Source organism: Garra rufa, chromosome 5 (assembly GCF_049309525.1).
Source record: "Garra rufa chromosome 5, GarRuf1.0, whole genome shotgun sequence".
Classification (NCBI taxonomy): domain Eukaryota; kingdom Metazoa; phylum Chordata; class Actinopteri; order Cypriniformes; family Cyprinidae; genus Garra; species Garra rufa.
Genome location: NC_133365.1, coordinates 7098013 through 7122098, shown reverse-complemented (window position 1 = coordinate 7122098; position 24086 = coordinate 7098013). Strand labels below are relative to the sequence as shown.

General features: G+C 36.8%; 1 protein-coding gene across 1 annotated transcript in view; it reads right to left on the bottom strand.

Moving 5' to 3' along the window:
- Positions 1–24086, bottom strand: part of rgs3a (regulator of G protein signaling 3a) — a 162600-nt gene that overhangs the window by 123129 nt on the left and 15385 nt on the right. Inside the window, exons 3-9 of the mRNA XM_073839383.1 lie at positions 13932–14013; positions 13492–13597; positions 10781–11156; positions 9352–9391; positions 7548–7813; positions 6378–6461; positions 2690–2801 (exon numbers count right to left, since the gene is read on the bottom strand). Of these exons, the coding sequence (XP_073695484.1) occupies positions 2690–2801; positions 6378–6461; positions 7548–7813; positions 9352–9391; positions 10781–11156; positions 13492–13597; positions 13932–14013 (1066 nt within the window). The remainder of the gene's footprint in view (positions 1–2689; positions 2802–6377; positions 6462–7547; positions 7814–9351; positions 9392–10780; positions 11157–13491; positions 13598–13931; positions 14014–24086) is intronic.

The window sequence follows — 24086 nt, the reverse complement described above, 5'->3', positions numbered from 1 at the left end:
TTTTCTGTTTTTATTTAACTTAGACACTTTGTTATTATTATACATTTCCAAGTATAATTTTGACAAAAGACCAATCTGTGCTTCTCTCTTCCCACCAATGCATCATAATTATGTTCTCTCCAACTAACCATTATAAATTACATTTTTACAGAAGACTGCATTTTGCAATTATTTAGCATTGCCATTAATAACTATTACATTGCAACTTTTTTTAAACAAATTTCAACTAGACATAAATAATGATCTGTAAAACCATTTGGGTAAACTGTATTATTCCAGTATTTTTTATATAACCAATCTAATGCCATTACTGAAACATTCAGCAGTGGACTGATCAAAAGAGACAGTTGTACAGTCCTGTCTGTGAAACACCTGCAGGTTCTCTCCCTAGCTGTTCTGCAACTGTCATCCTGTCACATGCTCGTACACACACATTGATCTCATGAAATTAGTTAAGATATTTACGAAATTGCTTTAACATGGAAGTGATTATACTTGCTACGCAAGCTTTGTCCCTATTTCAGCCAGGAAAAAAGAGACTTCACTGACCACAACCTACATTTGAACTAGAAGTCAACCACTTCTCAACAAACTGTTTAAAGAGGAAATAATCTGAACCATGCTATCCTCATAACCACAAATGCTATACTCTTCTTAAGTCACTGGATAAGGTATATCCAAAAGAAATTGCCATGCACTGGAATTCACTGAAAAAGTGTGACAACCCGCTTTTCCGCACAAAAATTCAGAGAACCATAAAACTGCAAAATGTCTGCTGAATTACTTAAATCTCAGGGGGTACTTCAAGTTAATATTTTATGGTAAATGGTTTCTGCTGACAAGAAAAAAGTTGGGAATGCATGGTGTAAAGTAGTCATTTTAAAAGATGCTTCTTTTCAAAAGAGTTTGCATATAATTTTTTATATTTTATTTAGCAGACAAAAAGCTTTAAAAGTGTGATGGTTGAAGTTTAAAACAAATATCTAAATTCAACAGCAGATGTCACTCTTTGCTCTGACAATTTCAGAGTGTGCTATATGAATTCTGGCTTAGTTATGAGCATGTTAGTGACATATACTGTGTGTTTCATTAGAACATCCTCTCCCTCGCATTCCCACCCCGAAGGAAGAAAACAAAAGCCTTATGTTAAACCACAGGACACCCTCTTTTTTCTGTTTTGTTTATACTACAGAAGTTTGTTTGGATGTGGATGGCATGTTCATGAATAAAAGTTCTCCCCTTAAACAGAATCTGCTATCTGTGTAGATATTCTGTATTATAAAAGACAAAATAATACTTTTTACACTAACCACTCTGCTAATTTACATCATCTTGGTTCCTAATACAGTGTGTGCCTTCTTGAGCATCAGTAATGTGTTAAAAGTGAAAAAAGGTGGACCAGTAGCAGAAGTATTTTTGTCGCACCTCCATCAGCCTCCTCCCACTCTCTGCTCAACATAACCACATGTTCACCTGTCAACTATTACCCAGACAATTGTGGATTCCTTAAATACCACATCGTCTAGTCTACAGCCAGGACTACTTAAAACAGTCTATTTTAGACTATCTTGTTTCTGTAGTGTTCTAGCTTCATTGTCCTATTTCAATTTCTCAGGGCTAAGACCTTAATCTTGTTTGGTATACTTTACTAGTAGATGAGTGTTGACACTCATCCATCTGTTTATCGTTTTAATGATACTCCTGTCATTCATCTTTTGCCTGCCATCCACAGCTGTGTTTTGCTGTGCATTCATCCACCCTTACTCACATGCTCTGCTGCTGTGTATTTTCAAATAATGATCCCAGCACTTTTTTAAACCCTTCTTTTCTGTGTTTGCTTCCTCTAAAGACACAACTATGAACCCATGGGATTTGATTTTCAATGCACTGCCAAGACTGTCTATACCAGGGATAGGCAACCTGCAAAGTTTAGCTCCAACCCATTCAAGATCTTCAGGATCACAAAGGCCAGAGATTGTCTTACTATTGGGAGATGAGAGGGTCTTTATTCCTTATTATTGGAGAAAGCGTAATGGCTAACTTGGATCACGTGTACCTTAAAAACCAATCACATTACAGCCTTGACCTCATTGAATTTCAGTCAGAGTTGTTCAAACACTTAATCACCGTTTACAAAAACCACAGGAATGAATGAGAAGTGTCGTAAAAACTGAATTCCACCTGTCACAAAAAGTCAGGGACTTCTCTTATAAAACAGCATTTTTTTTATGGTAAACTCCAAAAAGTTTAATCCAAAAGTATTGTCTAGTGTAAAACATGTTGAAGATTAGCAGATAGGTTGTTGGTTCTGTTTATTCACCCTAGTGAAGAAGAAAAAAAGTACTGCCAGACCGGAAGCGTTCCCACAGATTAACTTCACTCAAAGTATAGTAACATCTAAGAGCAATATGAATGCTCCTGAGGTAAATTTCAACTGTCCAATAAATTTGCAAAGATGTTAAAAAACATTTTTTGCTTTTCCATTACAGTGTATGGAGTGTAGATTGATGTGGGGGGGAGGGTAATTTAAAGCAGTTAAACATAAGGCATTGATGTAACCAAACATGAACAAAATTTAAGGGGTATGAATACTTTCGCAAGACACTGTACTTTGAATGATGACAATGAGGGACAAATACCTGAAGAGTAAGCTTGTATTTGTGTGAATATGTGTGTAGATGTCACTCACCATCCTGCAGTTGCAGCTGTCTGAGATACAGTGGGTTTTGTAGGACATTACATCGTCCTAGTTCATCCTCTCTGGTCACCAACATCAGATCTGAGTATATGAAGATTGTTACCTGGAGAGAGTATAAGAAAGAGAGAATTAAGCAAAAAATGGATCAGATGCAGATGTTTCAAAAGAACATAATATGGAGTCATATATTACACAGTGAGGGAAAAATATTTGATCCAAACATACAAAATTCCAGAATAAGTGAAATAACTATTTGAGCCCTTCGTAAAACATGGCTTAGTACTTTGTTGGCAATCACAGAGGTCAGAAGTTTCTTGTAGTTGGCCACCAGGTTTGCACACATCCTTGGAGGGGTTTTGTCCCACTTCTCTCCTCAGATCCTCTATAAGTCATTAAGGTTTCGATGCTAACATTTGGCAACTCAAACCTTCAGTTCCCTCCACAGATTTTTTTTATGGGATTTACGGTCTGGAGACTGGCTATATGCTTCTTCTTGAGCCACTTCTTTGTTGCTTTGGCCGTGTGTTTTGGGTTACTGTCATGCTGGAATACCCATCCACAACCCATTTTCAATCCCCTGGCTGAGGGAAGCAGGTTCCCAAGATTTGACAGTAAATGGACCTGTCCATCGTCCCTTTGATGCAGTGCAGTTGACCTGTCCCCTTAGCAGAAAAACACACCCAAAGCATAATGTTTCCACCTCCATGTTTGACGGTGGGGATGGTGTTCTTGGGGTCATAGGCAGCATTCCTCCTCCTCCAAACATGGCAAGTTGAGTTGATGCCAAAGAGCTTGATTTTGGTCTCATCTGACCACAACACTTTCACCCAGTTCTACTCTGCATCATTCAGATGTTCATTGGCAAACTTCAGATGGGTCTGTACATGTGCTTTCTTGAGCAGGGGGACCTTGCGGGCGCTGAAGGACTTCAGTCCTTCAGTGTGTTACCAATTGTTTTCTTGGCAACTGGTCCCACTCTCAGCTGTCTTGAGATCATTGACAAGATCCTCCTGTGTAGTTCTGGGCTGATTCCTCACCGTTCTCATGATCATTGAAACTCCACGAGGTGAGATCTTGCATGGAGCCCCAGACCGAAGGAGATTGACAGTTATTTTGTGTTTCTTCCATTTGCATTCACACCAACTGTTGTCACCTTCTCACCAAGATGCTTGGTGATGGTCTTGTAGCCCCTTCCAGCCTTGTGTAGGTCTACAATCTTGTCCCTGACATCCTTGGACAGCTCTTTGGTCTTGGTCATGGTGGAGAGTTTGGAATCTGATTGATTGATTTCTTCTGTGGAAAGGTGTCTTTTATACAGGTAACAAGCTAAGATTGATAAGAATAAGAATTCTTGCTGACTGATGAGGGATCAAAAATTTATTTCACTACCTAAAATGCAAACAACTTATAACTTTTTTTAATGCGTTTTTCTGAATTTTCTGTTATCCTGTTATTCTACCGTTAAAATTATCTGATCATTTATTTGTCACTGGGCGAAAATACAAAATCTGCAGGGGATCAAATAATTTTTTTCCTCGCTGCACATGCAGCCAGTTCTTGAACTGGAAGAATAACAGCATGTTAAATAAGCTGCCAAAGCACAATAACCACTGCTGTGGAGCATGAGTAGAGATTAAAGGCAGAACAAGTCTCACAAAATAGAAATAGCATAGTAATAATTGCTTTTTTCATTTAGCTCTTATGTCTACACCCAGCATATGAAAACCCATAACTTTCTACTTAACTATAATTGCGTAGTTGTTATTTACATTAAAATCTTCATAAATAACCCAATGTCTGCTTAAGCTCATCAACTAATATTTTTGTACAAATGTTAGGCTGTGCATTTAACCTAAATACGACTTTGTTTATTTAAAAAAAAAAATTGTTCATGTTCATTCATCAGTCCGACACCAACCGAGCCTATCAGAGTAATTATGGGACATTTATGACCAAACGTTACCATTACATAAGAAATAAGAAGCCAGTTACAGATGAAATTACTCATATGCTGCTTTCCATTAAATACCCACAACAGAGCAAAGAACCAGACATTCCAAATAATAGATTGGTTAGGCAAGAAAGTTATCCTTATGCAATAGTTCCTGAGGGAAAGTTTTAAATCACTGATCTACTGCCATGCAATTTTACCAATCACATTGAAACATTTAAAATAATATTAAACATGAAAGAAAAAATATATTGTGTGCCTCATCAGAACCACTCTCGCCACTTTATTTCTCCAGCATGTGTAATATAGCCCGGCAGCTGATGTACTGAAGTTGTATTAGTAAATGAAGATCAGCGTGTGACCCTTGGTAAGTATAATAAAACACTCGCTTACTCCTCAGTGTGAAATTTTTAGATCTTGATGCAATACCGTTCTTGACTTGAGGAGCCTTTTCTTTATTCCCTCACTTTAACTGAATCCATTTGCTCTGTCATGTATCTTTTCTGCTCTGGTTTGCTAACTTACCAAAGTCGTACATTCCTTAGTTTGTGCGACTCCAATTAGAGGGTTACATTAGTTTACAAATTAAACAACAAAAGACAGCTTATTAATGAGATCAATGGCCTTTGCCTTGGCCTTCATGAGCATTTTTTAATTCATGAGTTTAGAAAGAATATCATGCAGTGTGACATGTTATCAATAGTAATACTATTCCAACAGTTTGTTTTACAAATGCATAGGCTAAATGCCGTTATAGATTACAGCATTATTTTTACATAAATTTCATTAAAATGATGGTTAGTTTTTCATAATTACTGTGCATGAAGCTTTCCTGTTACATGTATTTTTTTCTTTCCTTTCTTTCTGTTCCTCTGAGATCCCCTTTGTAAACCACTCTTGTCTTGTATTCACATAAACAATGTGTTTTACATACCATAAATGGCCTTTCTTTGCTGTGTTGAACACTGTGAAATCAATATCTGTGTTTTACAGAAAACAATTCAGTTTGGGCCGATTCCATATTTCATGGACAAAGTAAGACTGATTTTAAGATTTGGTGAGTTCTACTCAAAAATTAAGTTTTGATATATTTATGGTCGAAAATTTACAAAATATCTTCATGGAATATGATGTTTACTTAATATCCTAATGGTTTTTGAAAATGAAATTGATAATTCTGACCCATACAATGTATTTTTGGCTATTGCTACAAATATACCTGTGCTACTTCTGACTGGTTTTGTGGTCCAGGGTCACATATTAACATTATTACATTTTAAGGTAACTCTTTAGTTAAGAGACCAATTCTCACTATGCACATTACCAGCATATTAGCTGTTTATTAGTACTTATAAAGTGCATATTTTGCATTTATATTTGTACTGCCATGTACATCTTGCTACTATAAGTACTGAATATGATTTGTTTTGTTTCAATGAAAAAGTAATATCACACCAATAAAGCTTTAAAGTATAACTTTTTGACCCAACGTGTCAAAAAGAAAGAGACGAAATATCTTGAAGAGAGTACAAGAAGTTTACACTAGATATTGTGAAAATGGGAAAAGAGAGATAAATATCCATAAAGTTCATTGTATTCTAGTAAAAATCACTTGAACCCACATTTATGAAGTAAAAAAATTGCAATGCATTTAGAACGGTCCTGGATAAAAATTTCAAGTGTAAAATGCCCTAAATTCACATTCACAATATGCACAGTATCTTTTACCTTGATAGAAAAAAGCTTGCTCTCATATAAAATCATTTCTTCAGAGATGATCAGTGTTCTGTTTGGGCTACACAGATCTACAGGCTTCAGAAGAGAGAGAAAGAAAGAGAGTCAGAATCAGTTAACAAGGTAAGCCACTTTTGTGTAAACTCATTTACACGCACTGTATAATATTACCTCTGTGTTTGAAGAAGGTTATAAAAGAAACAATCAGCAGCAAACAGCCAGTTGCTGAGCTAGCAGTACTGATCTTAACAGAGTTCTTAGTCTACACAGTAAACATGCCATCTCTCCCTACATTATTCTCTGAAATAGTACATTGTAACTTGCAATTTCTAAAATTGTGTTTGTATGCAGATGCATAGACTATATCAGACTGCTTGTGTGACATGCATTCTATGCAAAAACCATGTTAAAAAATGCATTAAATACTGATTCACTTGCAGTGAGGATATATATGGTTAGTGTTTCTGTGAATGATTGGCTGCTGAGAGTATGAAACATTTAACACATAAAACACACGAAACACACATTTACTGTAAATTAGAAACTAAAATTGTCAATGTTTCTATTCATATTCCAATTCATAACTCTTTGTATTGTTTTGCCATATGCAACTCTTGGTAATATTAAAGAATTGTAACTTTTCGTAACCCTTTAACTGTTTACCTCACCATATTAAAATGAAATCCTAATCTAATCATGACAAACTATATATCATAACAGGGATTCAGACCTTTTTCACAAAAATACTTTTTTCATTGCCTTTTACGCTTTAGAAAAAAAAAATAAGAAATTTTATATTACTTGAAAACTCAAAATTCATCCTTTGAAAGCCATTTTAAAATCAGAAATTGCATTACCATGGAAACTGTATATGAAAATCATATTACAAAATGTTTTCGTTCATGAATTTAAAAAAAAAAAAAAAAAACTTTGGACAGTGCATTTTCACATCTATGTTTAAAATAGGGAGTGACAGTTAAAGGGTTAACTTTTTAAGGACTTTAGTACTGTTTTGGGCTGCCGTTTAATTTCCCATGTAAAATCTTGGTCATCCAGCAAAATCAAGCAAACAATTTAGCTAGGATCGAAGAAGAGGTCACTACTAGATTTCAGTAGTTCTTTTAATTAATGCTTGTAGTCATTTAGAAGATATGAGAGATTTACCTGCACAAAGATTGGGAAGATGAGGATTTTGGGCGTCACTTTAACATAGGTACCATAGTTGGTATGAGGCACGTGAGACCTCACAATGGTGCAGTTTTGGTAGTTGGCAAAGTTTTGTTGGTAGTTTCCGCTGTTCTGTGTTTTGGATTTGCTGTTGCCAGAGCGGCGCAGAAAGCATGTTCTGCTTGCCAGTCCAGGGGCAGACTGGGCACTTGCAGCCGGAGGTTGTGGGACAGACGCCTGAGGTGTGGAGTACATCTGGCTACCTAATAGAAAGTAAAGACTGCAGGTAAGATTTTAGTCAGTTGACTAATGGATAGTACAGAAGAGCCAAATATGACAACCATAGACCCTGCAAACAGGTTACCTCATGTAAACTTTACCATCGCTCTCTGCCAATAATGAGAGTTTGGTATGAAACTAATGTTTTGGCTAGAAAATGGAAGATGAAAGAAGTTGCAACCGGGGTGTCCTTAGCTCCTTTTATTTGGGCACAAGCCTGTATCTATTGAGTTTGTCTGTTAGGAGTTAGGAGCATCCTACTTTGGGTTCAAAGTGTCCTGTCATTTACAGAGGCAAGGATAATGCTATGAACGTTTGCAGTCAGATGAAATGCTCTTTGAAACTTCTCCCTGAAGGAAGGCTAGATAAAGTGCAAAGTCATCACAACAGTCTGATCAACCTCAGGCTGGGAGAGCCTTGTACTGCATTTGGCGCCAGGATAGGCGCTCACACTCTACAGAAATTGCCAGAAGCTCCTTGCACTCCTCCTGGCTTTCAAAAGAGTTTTTTTTATGCAGACATACAGGGCTTTTATGCTCTGATCTGAATGGATCGCACAGCAGTGGTGGCATACATAAATTGCTAAGGGGGCATTTGTTTGCCACAAATTCTGATTCACTGCTTTGATGTCTGTTCAGATCATGTCCTCTTTGGGAGCATGCTCTCTTTCTGTAGGAGATAAATGCTTCGTCCTTAGGAATTTGAGATGTATTCAGTAAGCAGAGGTGACCCTGTTTACCTCCCCAGAGACAACAGACTTTCTCTCGTAGTGTTTAACTGTGGCTCAGTTAGAAATAGATGTGTCCCACAAATTGTTGTTGAGATACAAGCATGTGTTCCTTCCCGTTCGATAGTGCTGTGCTTCCACACCAAGATAGGTAGAAGCCCCATGTGCAATATGGCCCTTGAGCAAGACTCCCTCGATTGTCAGGGGCTGTCATTGTTAAAGGAGTAGTTCACTTCCAGAACAAAAATTCACAGATAATGTACTCGCCCCATTGTTATCCAAGATGTTCATGTCTTTCTTTCTGCAGTCGTAAAGAAAACATTTCAGGAATTATCTCTATATAGCGGACTTTTATGGTGCCCACAAGTTTGATCTTCCAAAATCAGTTTCAATGCAGCTTCAAAGGGCTCTAAACAATCCCAGACGAGGTATAAGGTTCTTATCTAGCGAAACGACTGATCATTTTCTACGAAAAAATAAATAAATTTAACCTCAAATGCTCATCTTGTCTCTGCATGCACTCTGGTTCAATACAGTTAGGGTATGTTGAAAAACTCTAATTTCCTCCTCCAACTTCATTAATTTCTTTGCAACTGAAGAAAGAAAGACATGAACATGTCATCATGTCATCTTCAGGATTTTTTTATTTTGGAAGTGAACAACTTCAATGTACCTGATCATGACTTGCAGCAATCTTTCGTGGGGTCCAAACTAGTAACTTTCCAAACCCTGAGCTTCAACCACTGCAATACACCATGAATAGAACATTCACTAGGAAGCTATTAGGAGACTTACCTAATTTTCTGTGGTTGTCTCCATAGACAGAGCCCAATACCTGAAAATGTAAAAGATGAGCGAAGACACAGAGACAACACTGAGATATATTGTGGCATTTTTTACACCATACCAATAAAAGCATGTAAAGAAAATGGTTGTGTTTTTACACATGGCAGCATTTTTATTCATAGTGATTAATTATAAAATGGTTGTAGGGTGTTTGTAATTTAAAATAATTATGACCTAATTGTTTAAACGTGTCATTTAGATGAGGAGGTGGAACACATTTACATATAAACGGTAAACAATCTACCCAGAAAGGAAGCCAAAACTGTAGCCATGAACTGTTAAATAATGTGACCTATTTAATCTAATCTAAAAAGTTGTTATGTGCCTCTTCACTTTTATTTCTATATATATATATTTTTTATATTTTTCACTCCATAAGTTTGTTACTAGTACAAAAAAGGCTCATTGCTTAAATTGACTTGTTTTAAAAGTGGTGTAAACTACATGTTCATAGTCACATCTGTAGACTTTATAGAAATACACATCTTTTAAAGGAATTTGTATTATGTTGTGTTATAAATGGATTTAGTAGATAATAATAATAATAGACTATAAAAAAAACAGTCTCCATGTATTTCACAATACTTCAGAATATTATTCTTATTAATCGAGGGTAATTTTTTTAGGATTTTTTGCCCAAGCAAAGTCTCTGAGAACCTGACACATTGCACTTCTGGAGACTCAAGGTAGGTTGCAGTTGTGGAAAACGGTGGCGCTGGAGACTAAATGGTTCCTGATGGTTTCATATCTAATTCTTAACATTAATTCCTACTTTTTTGCAATTAGCATGCATATTTTCTCCTCCACCTGTTTTTTTTTTTTTCTGACAATGCAGATGCAATGAGTGTTTTTCTGTTCAGTGGTCATGCCTTCTAGAAATATACATCTTTTGAAGGAATGTGTTTTATGTTGTGTTATAAATGGATTTAATAGTAATAGTTCCTGTAATAGTTATAAGGCTTTTCTACAAGTTACTAATGTATGGTTGGTTACAAAAATATATTTCAATTGGTCTTTTTCTGTATCTGTGCTTATGTTCAAAATAGTGCATTAGAATTAAATTATAACCTACTGCTTTCATTTCATTAAACATACAGTAAAAATTCCTGTAATAGTCAAGTAATCCTGATGCCTTTGGTTAGATTTTTTTGGGTGTGTTTGATTAGGTATAGAGCTAAACTTGCCCATCCCTGCCTGTGTAGTAGGTAGTTGACTATGTATACATGCATACTTGATTTTGAAACAGCTTTCCATGTGTTTTTTTTCCCCACTAAGCAGACATTAACACATACACGTGGTAATCTCTGATCACATTTTGACAATATATCAAGACACTAGGCAGTCATGAGAATCCATAATGGTGATTTCTTTGCTATACCTGGCTTCCAGGGTTAATAGGTGACAGGATGATATAATCGTCTCCGTTTGATGCTTTCACACGCGTCCCTCTAAGAGTCTGAGTGCTAGTCTTGCCGTCTACTGCGGTCCTTCGTTCTCCCCACAGGATTCCCGCTCCACTCGCTCCACCACCCACTCCCTCTGAGCCGTTGACTACAGTCCTACGGCTGGTGCGGTGGTGTGCGGGCAGAGGTGGAACAGGTGGCGTTTTGTCCCCCCTCTTGGCTTTAGAAGGAGAAACTGGAGTGTCATAGTGGGAGGACTTGTAGGAAGGATGATGGATCAACCCCTCGTAGTTGGTCTTAACAGAGGGTCCTGTACGCCAAACTACCACTGTGATCTCACTAAGACTATTTCTGGAGAGAGTGAAAGACAAACGAACAAGAGTAGCAAACACAATGAGAAACTGAATAGTAGAAATCTGTAGCAATCTTAATAATTCTAAATTAAAGTAACACTGACAAAGCTGCTTGTCTATTGTTTAAAGCGCCATATACTGTACAGTTGAGGTCAAAAGTTTACATACACCTTCCAGAATCTGCAAAATCTTAATTACAGTAGTCAACATTTGAAGTGAATCAAAAAAGTTCATCAAAGTTATCCTAAGACAAGAACGTATATATATTTTTTGTTCTTAGGATAACTTAAATTCACTTATGTTATTTTACCAAAATGCATATGAATAAAATATTTTACATAAAAGACATTTATAAACATTTTTATTTATAAAAATGACCCCTTTCAAAAGTTTACATACACTTGATTCTTCATCCTGTGTCGTTACCCGAATGATCCACAGCTGCTTTATTTGTTTAGTGATAGTTGTTCATCAGTCCCTTGTTTGTCCTGAACAGTTAAACTGCCTGCTGTTCTTCAGAAAAATCCTCAAGGTCCCACACATTCTTTGGTTTTTCAGCCATTTTTGTGTATTTGATCGTTTTCCAACAATGACTGTATGATTTTGAGATCCATCTTTTCACACTGAGGGACTCATATGCAACTATTACAGAAGGTTCAAATGCTCACTGATGCTCCAGAAGGAAAAACTATGTATTAAAAGCAGGGTTGCCAGGCTTTCACAAAAAAAAAAAAACGCCCAATTGAAAACCCAAAAGTAGCCAAATTGCGTTTTGAGGAGGATTTCCATTCGTGCGGGTAAAATACAAGTTTTTTTTGGCAGGGTTCCCCTGGTAAAATTAGCATTCCAGGGGATAAATATTACATTATTGGGGTCGCTTAAACCCGCGTACATGAAAAACATCCCGCAGCAACAGTGGTAAAGGACTTGGCAACATTGATTAAAAGCCAGGGGTGTAAACTTTTGAACAGAGTGAAGATATATATATAATATTTGTTTTTGAAGATATATATATATAACATTGTTGAAAAGGGTTCAAATACACAAAGATGTTAACAAACCAAATGATTTGTGGCAGCAGGCAGTTTAACTGTTGAGGACAAACGAGGGTCCTTTTTATAAATTCAACTATTACTTTCTCTTGTGGACTATATGTAAACATCTTTTATGTAAAATATATTATTCAGGTCAGTACTAAATAAAAAAAGAACTTGAATTCAGTATGATCCCTCTTATTTTGGTGACATAATTATTTGTTTATTGAAAGCACATAAAAGAACTTTGCCACTCCAAATTAACTTTGGTTTGGCCTAATTCTGTTTGATATGACATGAGTGTCCTTCGATTTCACTTAGGTATATCAGGGCCTCAAAGGGATTATTGATAGAAAAAAAATTAAATACAGTTTAGTTGTTTATGGTTGCCAAACTAGATGCATTAAAATAGAACCTAAATGTTAAGTATAATTTTATCAGCTATTTTTAAAAAAAGCTTGGAATGTAGCTAATGTAATCAGAATTTAAGTTTCTTTTAGAAAAGTAGTTTTACTGCATTTAATCTTTTGTTTCAACTCGAGTGTAATGTGAAGTGTTTTTGTTTCATTTACAATTCACATCTTAAATTTATTATTAATAATGTATATTCTGCTTTGCATTCATCAAGTTCTAAATAAAAAGAAAAATTATAACACATTACAGTATAACGTAAGATTCTGCTACATTAGCAAACATTAAAAACACTTTTTTTTAATCATTTAAATAAGAAAATGTTGGTAAATGTTAACTAATGTGACCTTACTGTAAAGTGTTAAAGAGTAAATCATTTAAATTGATACCTTTCCTACTTGAAGTATTTAATTCACTGTACAAAAAAAAACATAAAATAGGGCTTTCTGCACTGCAAAAAAATGCTTTTCTAGCTTAGATTTTTTTGTCTTGTTTCCAGCCAAAATATCTAAAAATTCTTAAATCGAGAAGAATTTTCTAGATGAGTAAAAATTATTGTCTAGTTTTCAGAAAAAAAGGTCAAAATTAAATGCATTTTTGCTTGAAACAAGCAAAATAATCTGCCAATGGGGTAAGAAAAATTATCTTGTTTTCTGTTTGAAATAAGATTTTTTTTCTCACCCCATTGGCAGGTTATTTAGCTTGTTCTAAGCAAAAAACTCACTTAATTTTGACTAGTTTTTTCTGAAAACAAGAAAATTATTTTTACTTGTCTAGAAAATCCTTCTTGTTATAAGAATTTTTAGATATTATGGCTGGAAACAAGACGAAAAATCTAAGCTAGAAAAGCATTTTTTGCAGTGTGAATATAAAGAATGTTGTATGTACCTAATAGCATGTGCAAGATCCACACACTTCCAGTGTTTGACAGGTTGACCGTTTAACTGCAACACAGTGTCCAACTGCTGCAAACCGGCCTGATCCGCTGGACCACCTGAGAGAACACACACATAATATAATAAACACAATAACATAACAGTGAGTGCTAATCAGCTGTGACTCATGTGGCCTGACTCACACGCAAACACACTCATACACAATCTATGTGACTGCATCCATTACACATGTGACTTTCTGACACATAAAATAGTGGCATAACAGTGAGTATTAATCAGTTGTGAGTCATGTGGCCTAACACACGCACACAGTGACCCATATTTGACCATAATGTTTAATGATCCAGAAATATGACACATGCCGAGCCTTCAGTTCAGCTGTATCCTCAGGCAAAATGCAAGCACACATCAGACGCACAGAGCAGTTCTTGCCTGGATCGACTGCTTGTATACGAACAGGCGAGTCAGAGCAGATGGTGAAGCCAAAGCCGTTCTTTCCTCGTAGAATGGTCACCTAAAACACACGCACAAACTCATGAGTACAATACACTGCCACCTGCTGAAAATATAAGACACTGCAGCTGCGCATCCAAATATTTTTACAGTTCTTTCATTGTAGATTCTACTGAACAACTGAATATAGATAAACAAAACATGGGTGCAAAACAAATTAGGATGGTATTTAATATTAACCATGCATACTCTTTAAACACAAGTTTCATTTAAATTTTATCTCACAAATACAGCAGCCATTGGTAAATTGTTTGGGTCTGGCTTCCAGTGTTATCCGCATCCATTTTTTTAGACAAAGCAGATGTTTTTTTTGTTTTTTTTGGCAATAATAAACATAAAATACAGTACGTACAAAACATACAACAGAACTTTAAATAATAAACTATCTTCAATGAGCAGAAATCATTGAGCCAGCCACTGTTATTATATCTAAAGAACATAAAAAAGTGATATCTTAAAATAAAATCAGAATATTTTAGACAAAACAGATACAAGAGAACAAGCATTTAAGAAGTCCCTTGCATGGGACTGTTTTTAAAAACATAGGTAGCATTAAAATTTGGGATTTGGGATAGCCAACAAAAAAAAATCCCAAAAATATGAGGGGAATCACAAACAGTCTCTACATGAATGCTGTAGAACTTCATTGATGCAAGACCCTTGAACTTTTGCTTTGGCAGGTAAATTTTTATTAGGATTGGAGCTGAACTCTGCAGGACTGTAGATATTGACCTGGTCGAGTGTAATTGATCAACCCTCCCCTTGCCACCACTAAATTGTGTTCACACATAGCTTTTTGGTTCTGAACTATGGTATGTTTGAATCACCAGAGTGGCAGCTGTTTATCCTTGTAGCTAGGTAAAGACTATTCAAGACAAGACTCTCATGAAATGGATGGATACTATTGTTTGTTTGCTTGCTTCACTTTTGTACTTTGAATTTTGAAAATTTGGTTTTATTTCCAAAGCACTAACACGTGTGTCTCTTTGTCACAAATGTAATGCAAAGGTTCAAAAAGTGAGCGTTCACATCAGGAATGAACCGTACCGGAGTTTGCACCTGAGTTCAGAAAAAAGGCATATATACTATCCAAATGAACCAATTACCAAGATTAAATGAACCACAACCAAAAGTGCAAGTGCTTAATCCTCATCCAGAGTCTTTAAGAATATACAGGGGTTGGACAATAAAACTGAAATACCTGGTTTTAGACCACAGTTGTTGGGCCTCCTTTTGTGGCCAATAGAGCATTTCGTCTTTGGAATGACAAATACAAGTCCTGCACAGTAGCCAAAGGCATTTTGAGCCATTCTCCTCTTGCAGATCAGGGGTCAGGTCACTACATGATACTGGTGTAGGAAAATGTTATCTGACTCGCTCCTCCAAAACACCCCAAAGTGGCACAATAATATTCAGATCTGGTGACTATGCAGGCCATGGGAGATGTCCAACTTCACTTTCATGTTCATCAAACCACTCTGTCACCTGTCTTGCTGTGTGTACTGGTGCATTATCATCCTGATACATGGCACCACCTTCAGAGTACAATGTCTGAACCATTGGGTGCACATAGTCAACCTTCACACCTGTTCTTACTGGTGGAATGTGCAATCAGTGAAGATTGGCCACCAGGCTGCAAAAATATAGCCATGAAACCTCCAACATTATATTGGCCAGTGTTTCAGTTTCATTGTCCAACCCCTGTAGGAACCCCCCCTTGTCAGGACTTGGGTTCTTGTCCTTGTCTTAGTTTTTCATCTCCATGTGGTAGTTGCATGCAGCTTATTTGGAACTGGTTGCTTACTTCCTCACCGCTTTTCTCTCTCCTCATTATTACATGCTCTATATCTGCTCCTTCTCCATACATCCTCAATCCCACCCTGATGGCCTTGTTCTGTCCTTTCAGTCCCGAGTTGTATACTGTGTTCTCTGCCTGCTGGTTGAATCCTTCCTTTTCTCCATGGTTTGATCTTCTGCTTCATCCTGGTAGTTGATTTTGGATTATCTTCAGATCTGGTCACTCAAGTGGACTGCTTTCCGGGTATTGACCCCTGCTACTAACCTTGATCCTGGGATTATCTCCCTCTGGTTTGGACTGTCAATCTTGTTTTGATCCTTACTTGACCCTGACTCGCCCTCGGCCCTCTGTCCAGCCGCGTGGAGTTTGCCTCTATCTGCTCTTGGGTCCTCTCTCTACACAGAACCTGACTCATGTCAGTTGCACAAACCTGGTTAATAAATGACTACAACCACATCATTCATTTGACAAGCAGTTTTATGAAAAAGATTAGAGCGTACCTTTTGATAGGGAACAGAATAGGGCACAACCAGGACTCTTCCAAGAGCTGGTTGCCTAGCCAAACTGAGTAATTAATGGAGAAGGGCCTTGTCTAGACTGGTGACCAAGAACCTGATGGTCACTCTAGTTGAGCTTTATGATCATATATGCAGATGGGAGAAACCTACAAAAAGACAAACTTGGCTGCAACACACCACCGATCTGAGCTTTATGGCGGTGTGGCCAAACTCAATCCTCTCCTCAGTGAAGACTTGAAAACACACTTGGAATTTGCAAAACAGCACATAAAGGACCCTCAGACTCTGAGAAACAACATTAACCTTAATTCTAAGCATCATGTTTGAAGATTGCCAGCTCTGCTCATCACCTGCAAAGCACCATCCCAAAAGTGTGCTGGCCAGAGACTGAGAGGCTCGTCAGAGTAGAAGAAAAGCTCAATGCATCAAAATTGAGATGGCCTTAATGAAAACCTAGTCCAGAACACTCTGGACAAGGAATGTGGCCTCATCTTGGCCAGAGGTGTTTCTTTGGTGCAGATTTGTATAGTGACATGCTAAGCTTCACCGAATCCTTTTGTCAGATTTTTGAATTTGAATAAAGGACTAATGCCTGCTACTAAAGCTTAGTCATGCATATGCATATATGTGACCCTGGACCACAAAACCAGTCATAAGGTTAAATTTGACAAAACTGAGATTTACACATCATATGAACGCTCAATAAATAAGCTTTCTATTGATGTATGGTTTGTTAGGATAGGACAATATTTGACTGAGATACATCTATTTGAAATCATAAATCTGAGGATGCAAAAAAATCAAAAAGACTGAGAAAATCACCTTTAAAGTTGTACAAATTAGGTTCTTAACAATGCATATTACAAATCAAAAATTACATTTTGATATATTTATAGTAGGAATTTTACAAAAAATCTTCATGGAACATGAGCTTTACTTAGTTTCTTAACGATTTTTGGCATAAAAGAAAAATCTAAAATTTTGACCCATGCAATGTATTTTTGGCTATTGCTACAAATATACCCCAGCGACTTAAGACTGGTTTTGTGGTCCAGGGTCACATATATAGGGAAATTAGTATAGAGAATGATGCAAAACACAAGAGTGAACATACAGAAAAGAAGCTGTGGTGTGAGAATTTTATAGAGAGCAGATCTACCACATCTGCAGAGGGTGTTTAATCCTCTATGTGCGATGGCTGATCTTTACATGAAATGAAGGGATTACAGCAGAAATCGGGATTAAACAGAACAACACTACAGCTGAGAGAGAAAAGGGAGAGATGAAAGGAAGAGAAGATGGAGAGATGAAGAGGATACAAAGAGAATGAGAGGAGTAAAGAAGAGAAAATTACAGGGTATGAAAGAATAAAAGAAGATATCATCACCAACGCTCTGTTGTCAGAAAAAAGTATTTCTTATTGCCTAATGAGCTGGGAAAAGGAAAGGATGTGGCATGTGACCAAGCATGGTGACCCATGCTCAGGAATTTGTGCTCTGCATTTAACCAATCCAAGTGCACACATTCAAAATAGGCACTGCTAGGAGTCACCAGGACAGGTATTGGAAGCACTGATCTATATGTCTTCAACCCTGCTCCTAGAGACTCGCTAGTTTAGTTCCAACCTGCTGCAACACACTTGCCTGGCATTTTCAAATCACCCTAAATTAGAGTTGGAGATAAATTCACTTTAAAATTGAAATGTCCAGTAAATTGCAATAAAGGCACGTTGAGTTTTTTTTTTTTTTTTTCAAAAAACAGCTGAACATGAATCTTGCCATGTTTAATTATGTTGTTTATTTATGAATTGCAGCCGTTATGAAAATAAATAAGTGGAGCTTATAATGCTTTAAAAATTAAATTTTAAATTAAAAAAAAATTTTTTTTACAAATTTGCTTTAATGCATTAAAAAATTTTAAGCAGACATCAGAAAAAAATGCATTTGCTGAAACAGCCATGGCATTTTAGCTATAAGTCTTTGAGCACTTTTATTCTGTGTTTAACAGGAATCATAGCCCAAACATCCCACTCTGCAAAAACTAATTTGAGGGAGGTAGATCATCTCTAACACCCGCATTTGACGCTCTAGCAAAACGTGCTGAACAGTGTGACAAACTCCAAACAAAGAGATCACAAGAGACACATTTGAAACGCATGTAGCCTATACCTGGTGCAAATCATAAATGCATCTTGGCTGACCATTGACCAGTAGGGATCAGATCAAATTAAACACACTTTAATACTGTTTAAACAGAGCTTCTCACTTCTCGGAGTCTCTCCCTCACTCAATTCCTTGTTTTATTTGTAGGTGTCAAGAAGCTGCTATCAATATACATGAGTGATGGGATGTCTCAAGTGCAATGCTGTACCACATAAGCTACAGTAAACCTACAATAATGGTTTTAATTAGAACCTTTAAGGTTAGACTGGAAAATTCAGTCTTCCATCATTTGTCCTTTTTGGTCAACTGTTGTCATAGGACCAGAGTTTTCACAACAGTGTTTAGGCAAAGGACATTTTTTGCGTATACATCTTCTAGGACTTCTTACTATTAGAAAATCTTGGTGCAACTAGTAAGATCCATAACTATGTCAAAGATGTAGGTGAGATATTTCTTCAGTATAGAACACAAATGAAGATTTTTCAGAACAGTTGAACATTGCGGTGGATCAAAGAACAAAATTAAATAAATACTGTTCAGTTTCTTGCACAGACCGATCATCTTGTGTCTTAAGACATCAATGTATCACCAAAAGCCGCATGGTTTATTTTGGTTTTGTCTGTGTATGTTTTTTGACTCTCAAGGCTCTGGATCCCATTGACTGGCAGACTGCAACAGTTTAAGTTAAAATTCTTTGTTTGGGTTTTACTGAAGAAACAAAGTGACCAACATCTTGGACACTCGGGGGGTAAGCAGATGAATATAAAATTTCCATTTTTGGGTGAACTATCCCTTTAATAAGCTTTGTAAACACTAATGAACAGTCAATGTGCAAGTAATATGCATGTTAATTAGCAACTAATTAATAGTGAGGATTGGTTCCTAAACTTCCCCATTGCTCACATGAAACACTTGATTCAATAATCAATAATAAATGGGATCTGAGCAGACATGCTCAAAGATGAATGCACTCACCTTTTTAGTAAAAACATCAACTTCAACAATATTTTCCAAATTATTGCTAAGATGAAAACAACATGTTCTGCTTGAAGAATCTGCCTACACCCACTCTGTGCCAACCTCTCAGACTTTCAGACTCTATAGCATCAGACTAAAAAAAGGTAGATTAAAAAAAAAGAAAAAAAGACAAAACTTCTACAGCTGCAGGGCACTGTAACCCTGGCGACCCTAATGAGTTCATATCCTTTGTTTGGGCACAGTTCTTTTTAAAGCTGCACATTACAACACAGAGCCGAAGAGAGGCTAGGCCATGAAAAGCACATAGAACAGTGCTCTCAGAGGGGCATTAAATGGGCACCGAATTCTTTTCAATCCATCGTTTCGCTTTCACTGGGAATTCAGAAGGCATTTTCCCATCCCTTTAATTAAAAAGTGGGATAAAGGGAGGTGGAAAGCCTCATGTTAGCCCTGCATGAAGAAGCACTTTAAACATTAAATACAATCACTAGAAAGAGCCATCAATCACTGCCTTGTTACTCAGGGAAAACCACAGACCTTGTTGGTGAAGGGCATGGCCTGAATTTGAAGGACAGCAAAATGCCACCATCATTAATATCACTATGATTTTATTCAGACATTAGGTTTCCAAATAAGTTAGTTAATAAATAGGTTGCTTGTACCGTTTCTCCAGTGGACATAAAGGTTTGACAGAGTAATCATTTTAACAGGGTTTTCTAAGGATTCTGCTTCTTTTTATTAGAGCACAGAAAAAAACAGTGCCACAAACAGGTGGAAGTTGACTATTGCTAGAAATGGCAATACTGTATTTATTAACATACAGTCTCTTACTGCTCTTTCTCAAGAAAAGTCTGCATCATGACCCTGATTCACCCGTGTGGATGAAGCCTTAGGTCAGAGACATTCTTGTACCTGTGATGAGCCAGGGCTGTCAGATCCTTTTACCTTGTCCCTTGTTGAGCTGAGTGAGCCAGGGCCAAGTCAGACAGAAAGGGCTAAAAAGAGAAGCCTCAATTAGCATTTCAGAGAAGAAAGGAAAAGGCCAGAAAGGAAGAAGCCAGGCAAAAGACTGCAGACTCTTGTTAAAAATATGTTTAAAAATGACTTGTATTTAATTTGTTTGTTTACTTTTCAAGAGGGGATGTGCAGAGAATGATTCTAAGCTTTCTCCTTTGGCATACAGGCCTAAGTTGGCTATTTCAAGACTTCTAATACCACCGTGGTATTTCTGCTAAATCAAAGTCAAGAGTAAAAGTAACTGCACCAGGTGGCAGTAAAGAGCTGCTGGCAACCTAGCAATAATGTTGCATACTGGTATGTTTCGTGAAGCCTGCCTAAAATTGTTCCTGAAGGTGCCTTCATGAGCACTACCTGTGAAGGCATTGCCTGATGGAGCAGCTATAGAAAACAAGTCAACTGCCTAAGCTTTTGGATGCAGCCATTGACTTCTTTAGAGGGAAGTTGTTGTTGATCCTTGATGGAAAGTAATTGCTCCCGCCCATCTGCTGCACATGCAAAGTTTCAACATTTAGCAGACTGTCTCTACGTCCAGTTTTGTCCCAAAAGAGTGAAACTGAAGAGTTAAAAACTTCATATAATGCCATCAGAACGATAACTTTAAATGAGAAGGAACTTTACTTTCTTTGTGCCATACCAAAGCACACTGTTGGCACCAAGTTACAGTTTGCCAAAAGAGCAAGTTGCCTGGAGAACTCTCTATGGAGTTGAGAATTAGAATTGTTGCTCTCCACAAAGATGGACAAGGCTATTAGAGGTTCAGTAACACCCTGAAACCGAGTTACTCTACAGTAGTCAGGGTCATACAGAGGTTTTCCAAGATGAGCTCCATTCGGAACAGGCCTTGGAAGGGTCGATCAACAAAGTTGAGCACTCGTTCTGTGTGTCCGGTGCAGAACCTGGCTTCAAAAAACAGATGCACGAGTGCTGCCAGCATTGCTTTAAAGGTTGCAGAAGTAGAAGGTCAGTTTGTCAGTGCTCAGACCATGCGCCGCACACTGCAACAAGTCGGTTTGCATAGGCGTCATCCCAGAAGGAAGTCTCTTCTGAAGCTGGCTCACAAGAAAGCCCGCAAACAGTTTGCTGAAGACAACCTGTCCAAGAGCATGAATTACTGGAACCACACACATTCTCCTGTGTAAACAATTTAAAAGAAGTTGCTGAAAGAAATTCACTCAGGTCTGTCTTGCAAAAATGTCTGGTGAAAAAAGAGAAAGGACAACCTTATGATTTCAGCAGTTATGTTGGTTGATGTGCAGGGCACATCAAAGGGTGTATATTAGTACCCTAAAGGTATTAGCACCTTTTGAAAGGGTACCACTCCAATATCAGAGTTTGCTTTATGTTTCTTGTCAACTAAGCATGGTTTTGATGTACAGCTGCATGGGATGTAGTACATCTGCCAAATGAAATCAGAATCATTTTTCATCCACGTCAGGTGTATGCAGTGCTGTCATTCAACATATGCACACAACCCACAAAGATGCTAGAAAAAGAAACATAGCAAGCCTACAGGGATTTATGTTTGAGCAGCCAGGAACAGACTGTGTCCTGTCGCTTCACTGGAAACCTCTGCAGTGACCTCTCATTGCTGCTGTCCAATTAACTGGCCTTTTATCTTCATCCAAATCAGACAAATGATCGATGTATGTTAAGTTAAAAGGATTGTCACACACAAAAAAAATGAATTGCTGTTATCATTTACGCACCCTCATGTTGATTGCATTGATTTACACATTATGGAAAAAAGTACTGTGGAAGTCAAAGGTTACTGTAAACTGTTTGGTTGCCCAAATTCTCAAAAATATCTTCTTTTGTGTTCAGGAGGAGAAAGACATTCAATCAGGTTTAAAAGCCGGCATGTGTCTTGATCTAAATTGATGGGCTCACTTTTTCATTCTGCACAAATTCAAATGTTTTCAGGTTGGCAATATGCCACAATCAATGAACTGCTGAATAGGACCTTTTGAGTAAGTTTTTTAAACTTAAAAACACTCTAACACTGCAAAAACTGAGCAAATGGTAAAAGATATTAATCATGGTCAGCTACATGCTTACGTTTTTACTTCTGAAATTTTCTCATTTAAATAAATAAATAAAACGTATTGCTTCAGTTGAGTACAAATGTAGAATCTGCTACATTTTTTCAAAGCATCGAAACTTACGTATGGCAATTACATTCAGTTAGGAAACTGTACATGGGCAGGCTGACAGGTCAGTTCCAGACATACCTCTGTGTAACTCAATCAGTAAACAATCAAAACAACAAAGACTGGTACTCACCCTCTAAAACTGGCTCAGCAGTGTTTATCAATGTTTTCTATTTGTGCTGTACTGCAGCATGTCTCACTGTATGCCTCTGCTCTGTGCAACAAGTGCGGTGTATTGATGTCATGTTAGGCAGTCACACGTCCTCCACTGTCATTATCTCCTCTTTAAATCCTCTTTAAAGCTACTCCGAGACTTTTCTGAACTTAAATATATTAAACAATTAGACAGATCCAAGAACACCTTATTTGACCCAACAACTTCCTTCCATGCTATGGCTTCAGAAAACATGCAACATACTTTTTTGTTGTTTTGGAGCTTGATTGCCACTGGTCAATGTACTGTACATAGTCTAAAAAGAGCTGTGTGCACATCTCCATTTGTGTTCCATGAGAAAGAAAGAAAGAAAGAAAGAAAGAAAGAAAGAAAGAAAGAAAGAAAGAAAGAAAGAAAGAAAGAAAGAAAGAAAGAAAGAAAGAAAGGAAACACTGCAAAAAATTATTTTCTTACTTAAATTTTTGGTCTTGTTTACAGCCAAAATATCAAAAGAAATTCTTAAATCAAGAAGGATTAAAATACAAGAAGTAAAATAATTTTCTTGTTTTCAGAAAAAACAAGTAAAACTTGTAGAGTTTTTGCTTAAAACGAGAAAAATAATCTGCCAATGGGGTAAGCAAAAATTTGTATATTTCAAACAGAAAACATTATTTTTCTTACACCAATGGCAGATTATTTTGCTTGTTTTAAGCAAAAACACGCATAATTTTGACTTGTTTTTCTTGAATTTTCTATTTTTTAGATATTTTGACTGGAAACAAGACAAAAAATCTAAGCAAGAAAAGCATTTTTTGCAGTAAAGAAAGAAAAGCTTTTTTGGAAACGTTAGGAAAAGCCTGAGAGTGAGTAATCAAGGTAAATTACAGAATTTGTAGGTGAGCTATATTTTTTAAATAATGCAACTGAGAGTGACAGACTTTTACAATATAACACTGTTCGTTTATCAACTGCAAATTGCATGTACTGTATACGCTAACATGTTTCAGATAAGGATGTGAAAAGATGCCTGGACCTACAACCACAGGTAACCCTATTGATAAATGTGTGCATTGTTAAAGAGGATTTGTTGAGAATCAAAAGAATGAAAATAAATGTAAAAAAAACTAAATGCTAAATGCTTTATTTGTTTACATTTTTAATTAGCAGAACAAATTAACTTAACAATAATTTTGGTAGCCTATATTTTTAATTCTTACATGTAAACTATGCTACCATGTCTTTGTTTCTGAAGAAGCAAAGCAAAATTATGTGGGATATAATTTTACAAGGCTGCACA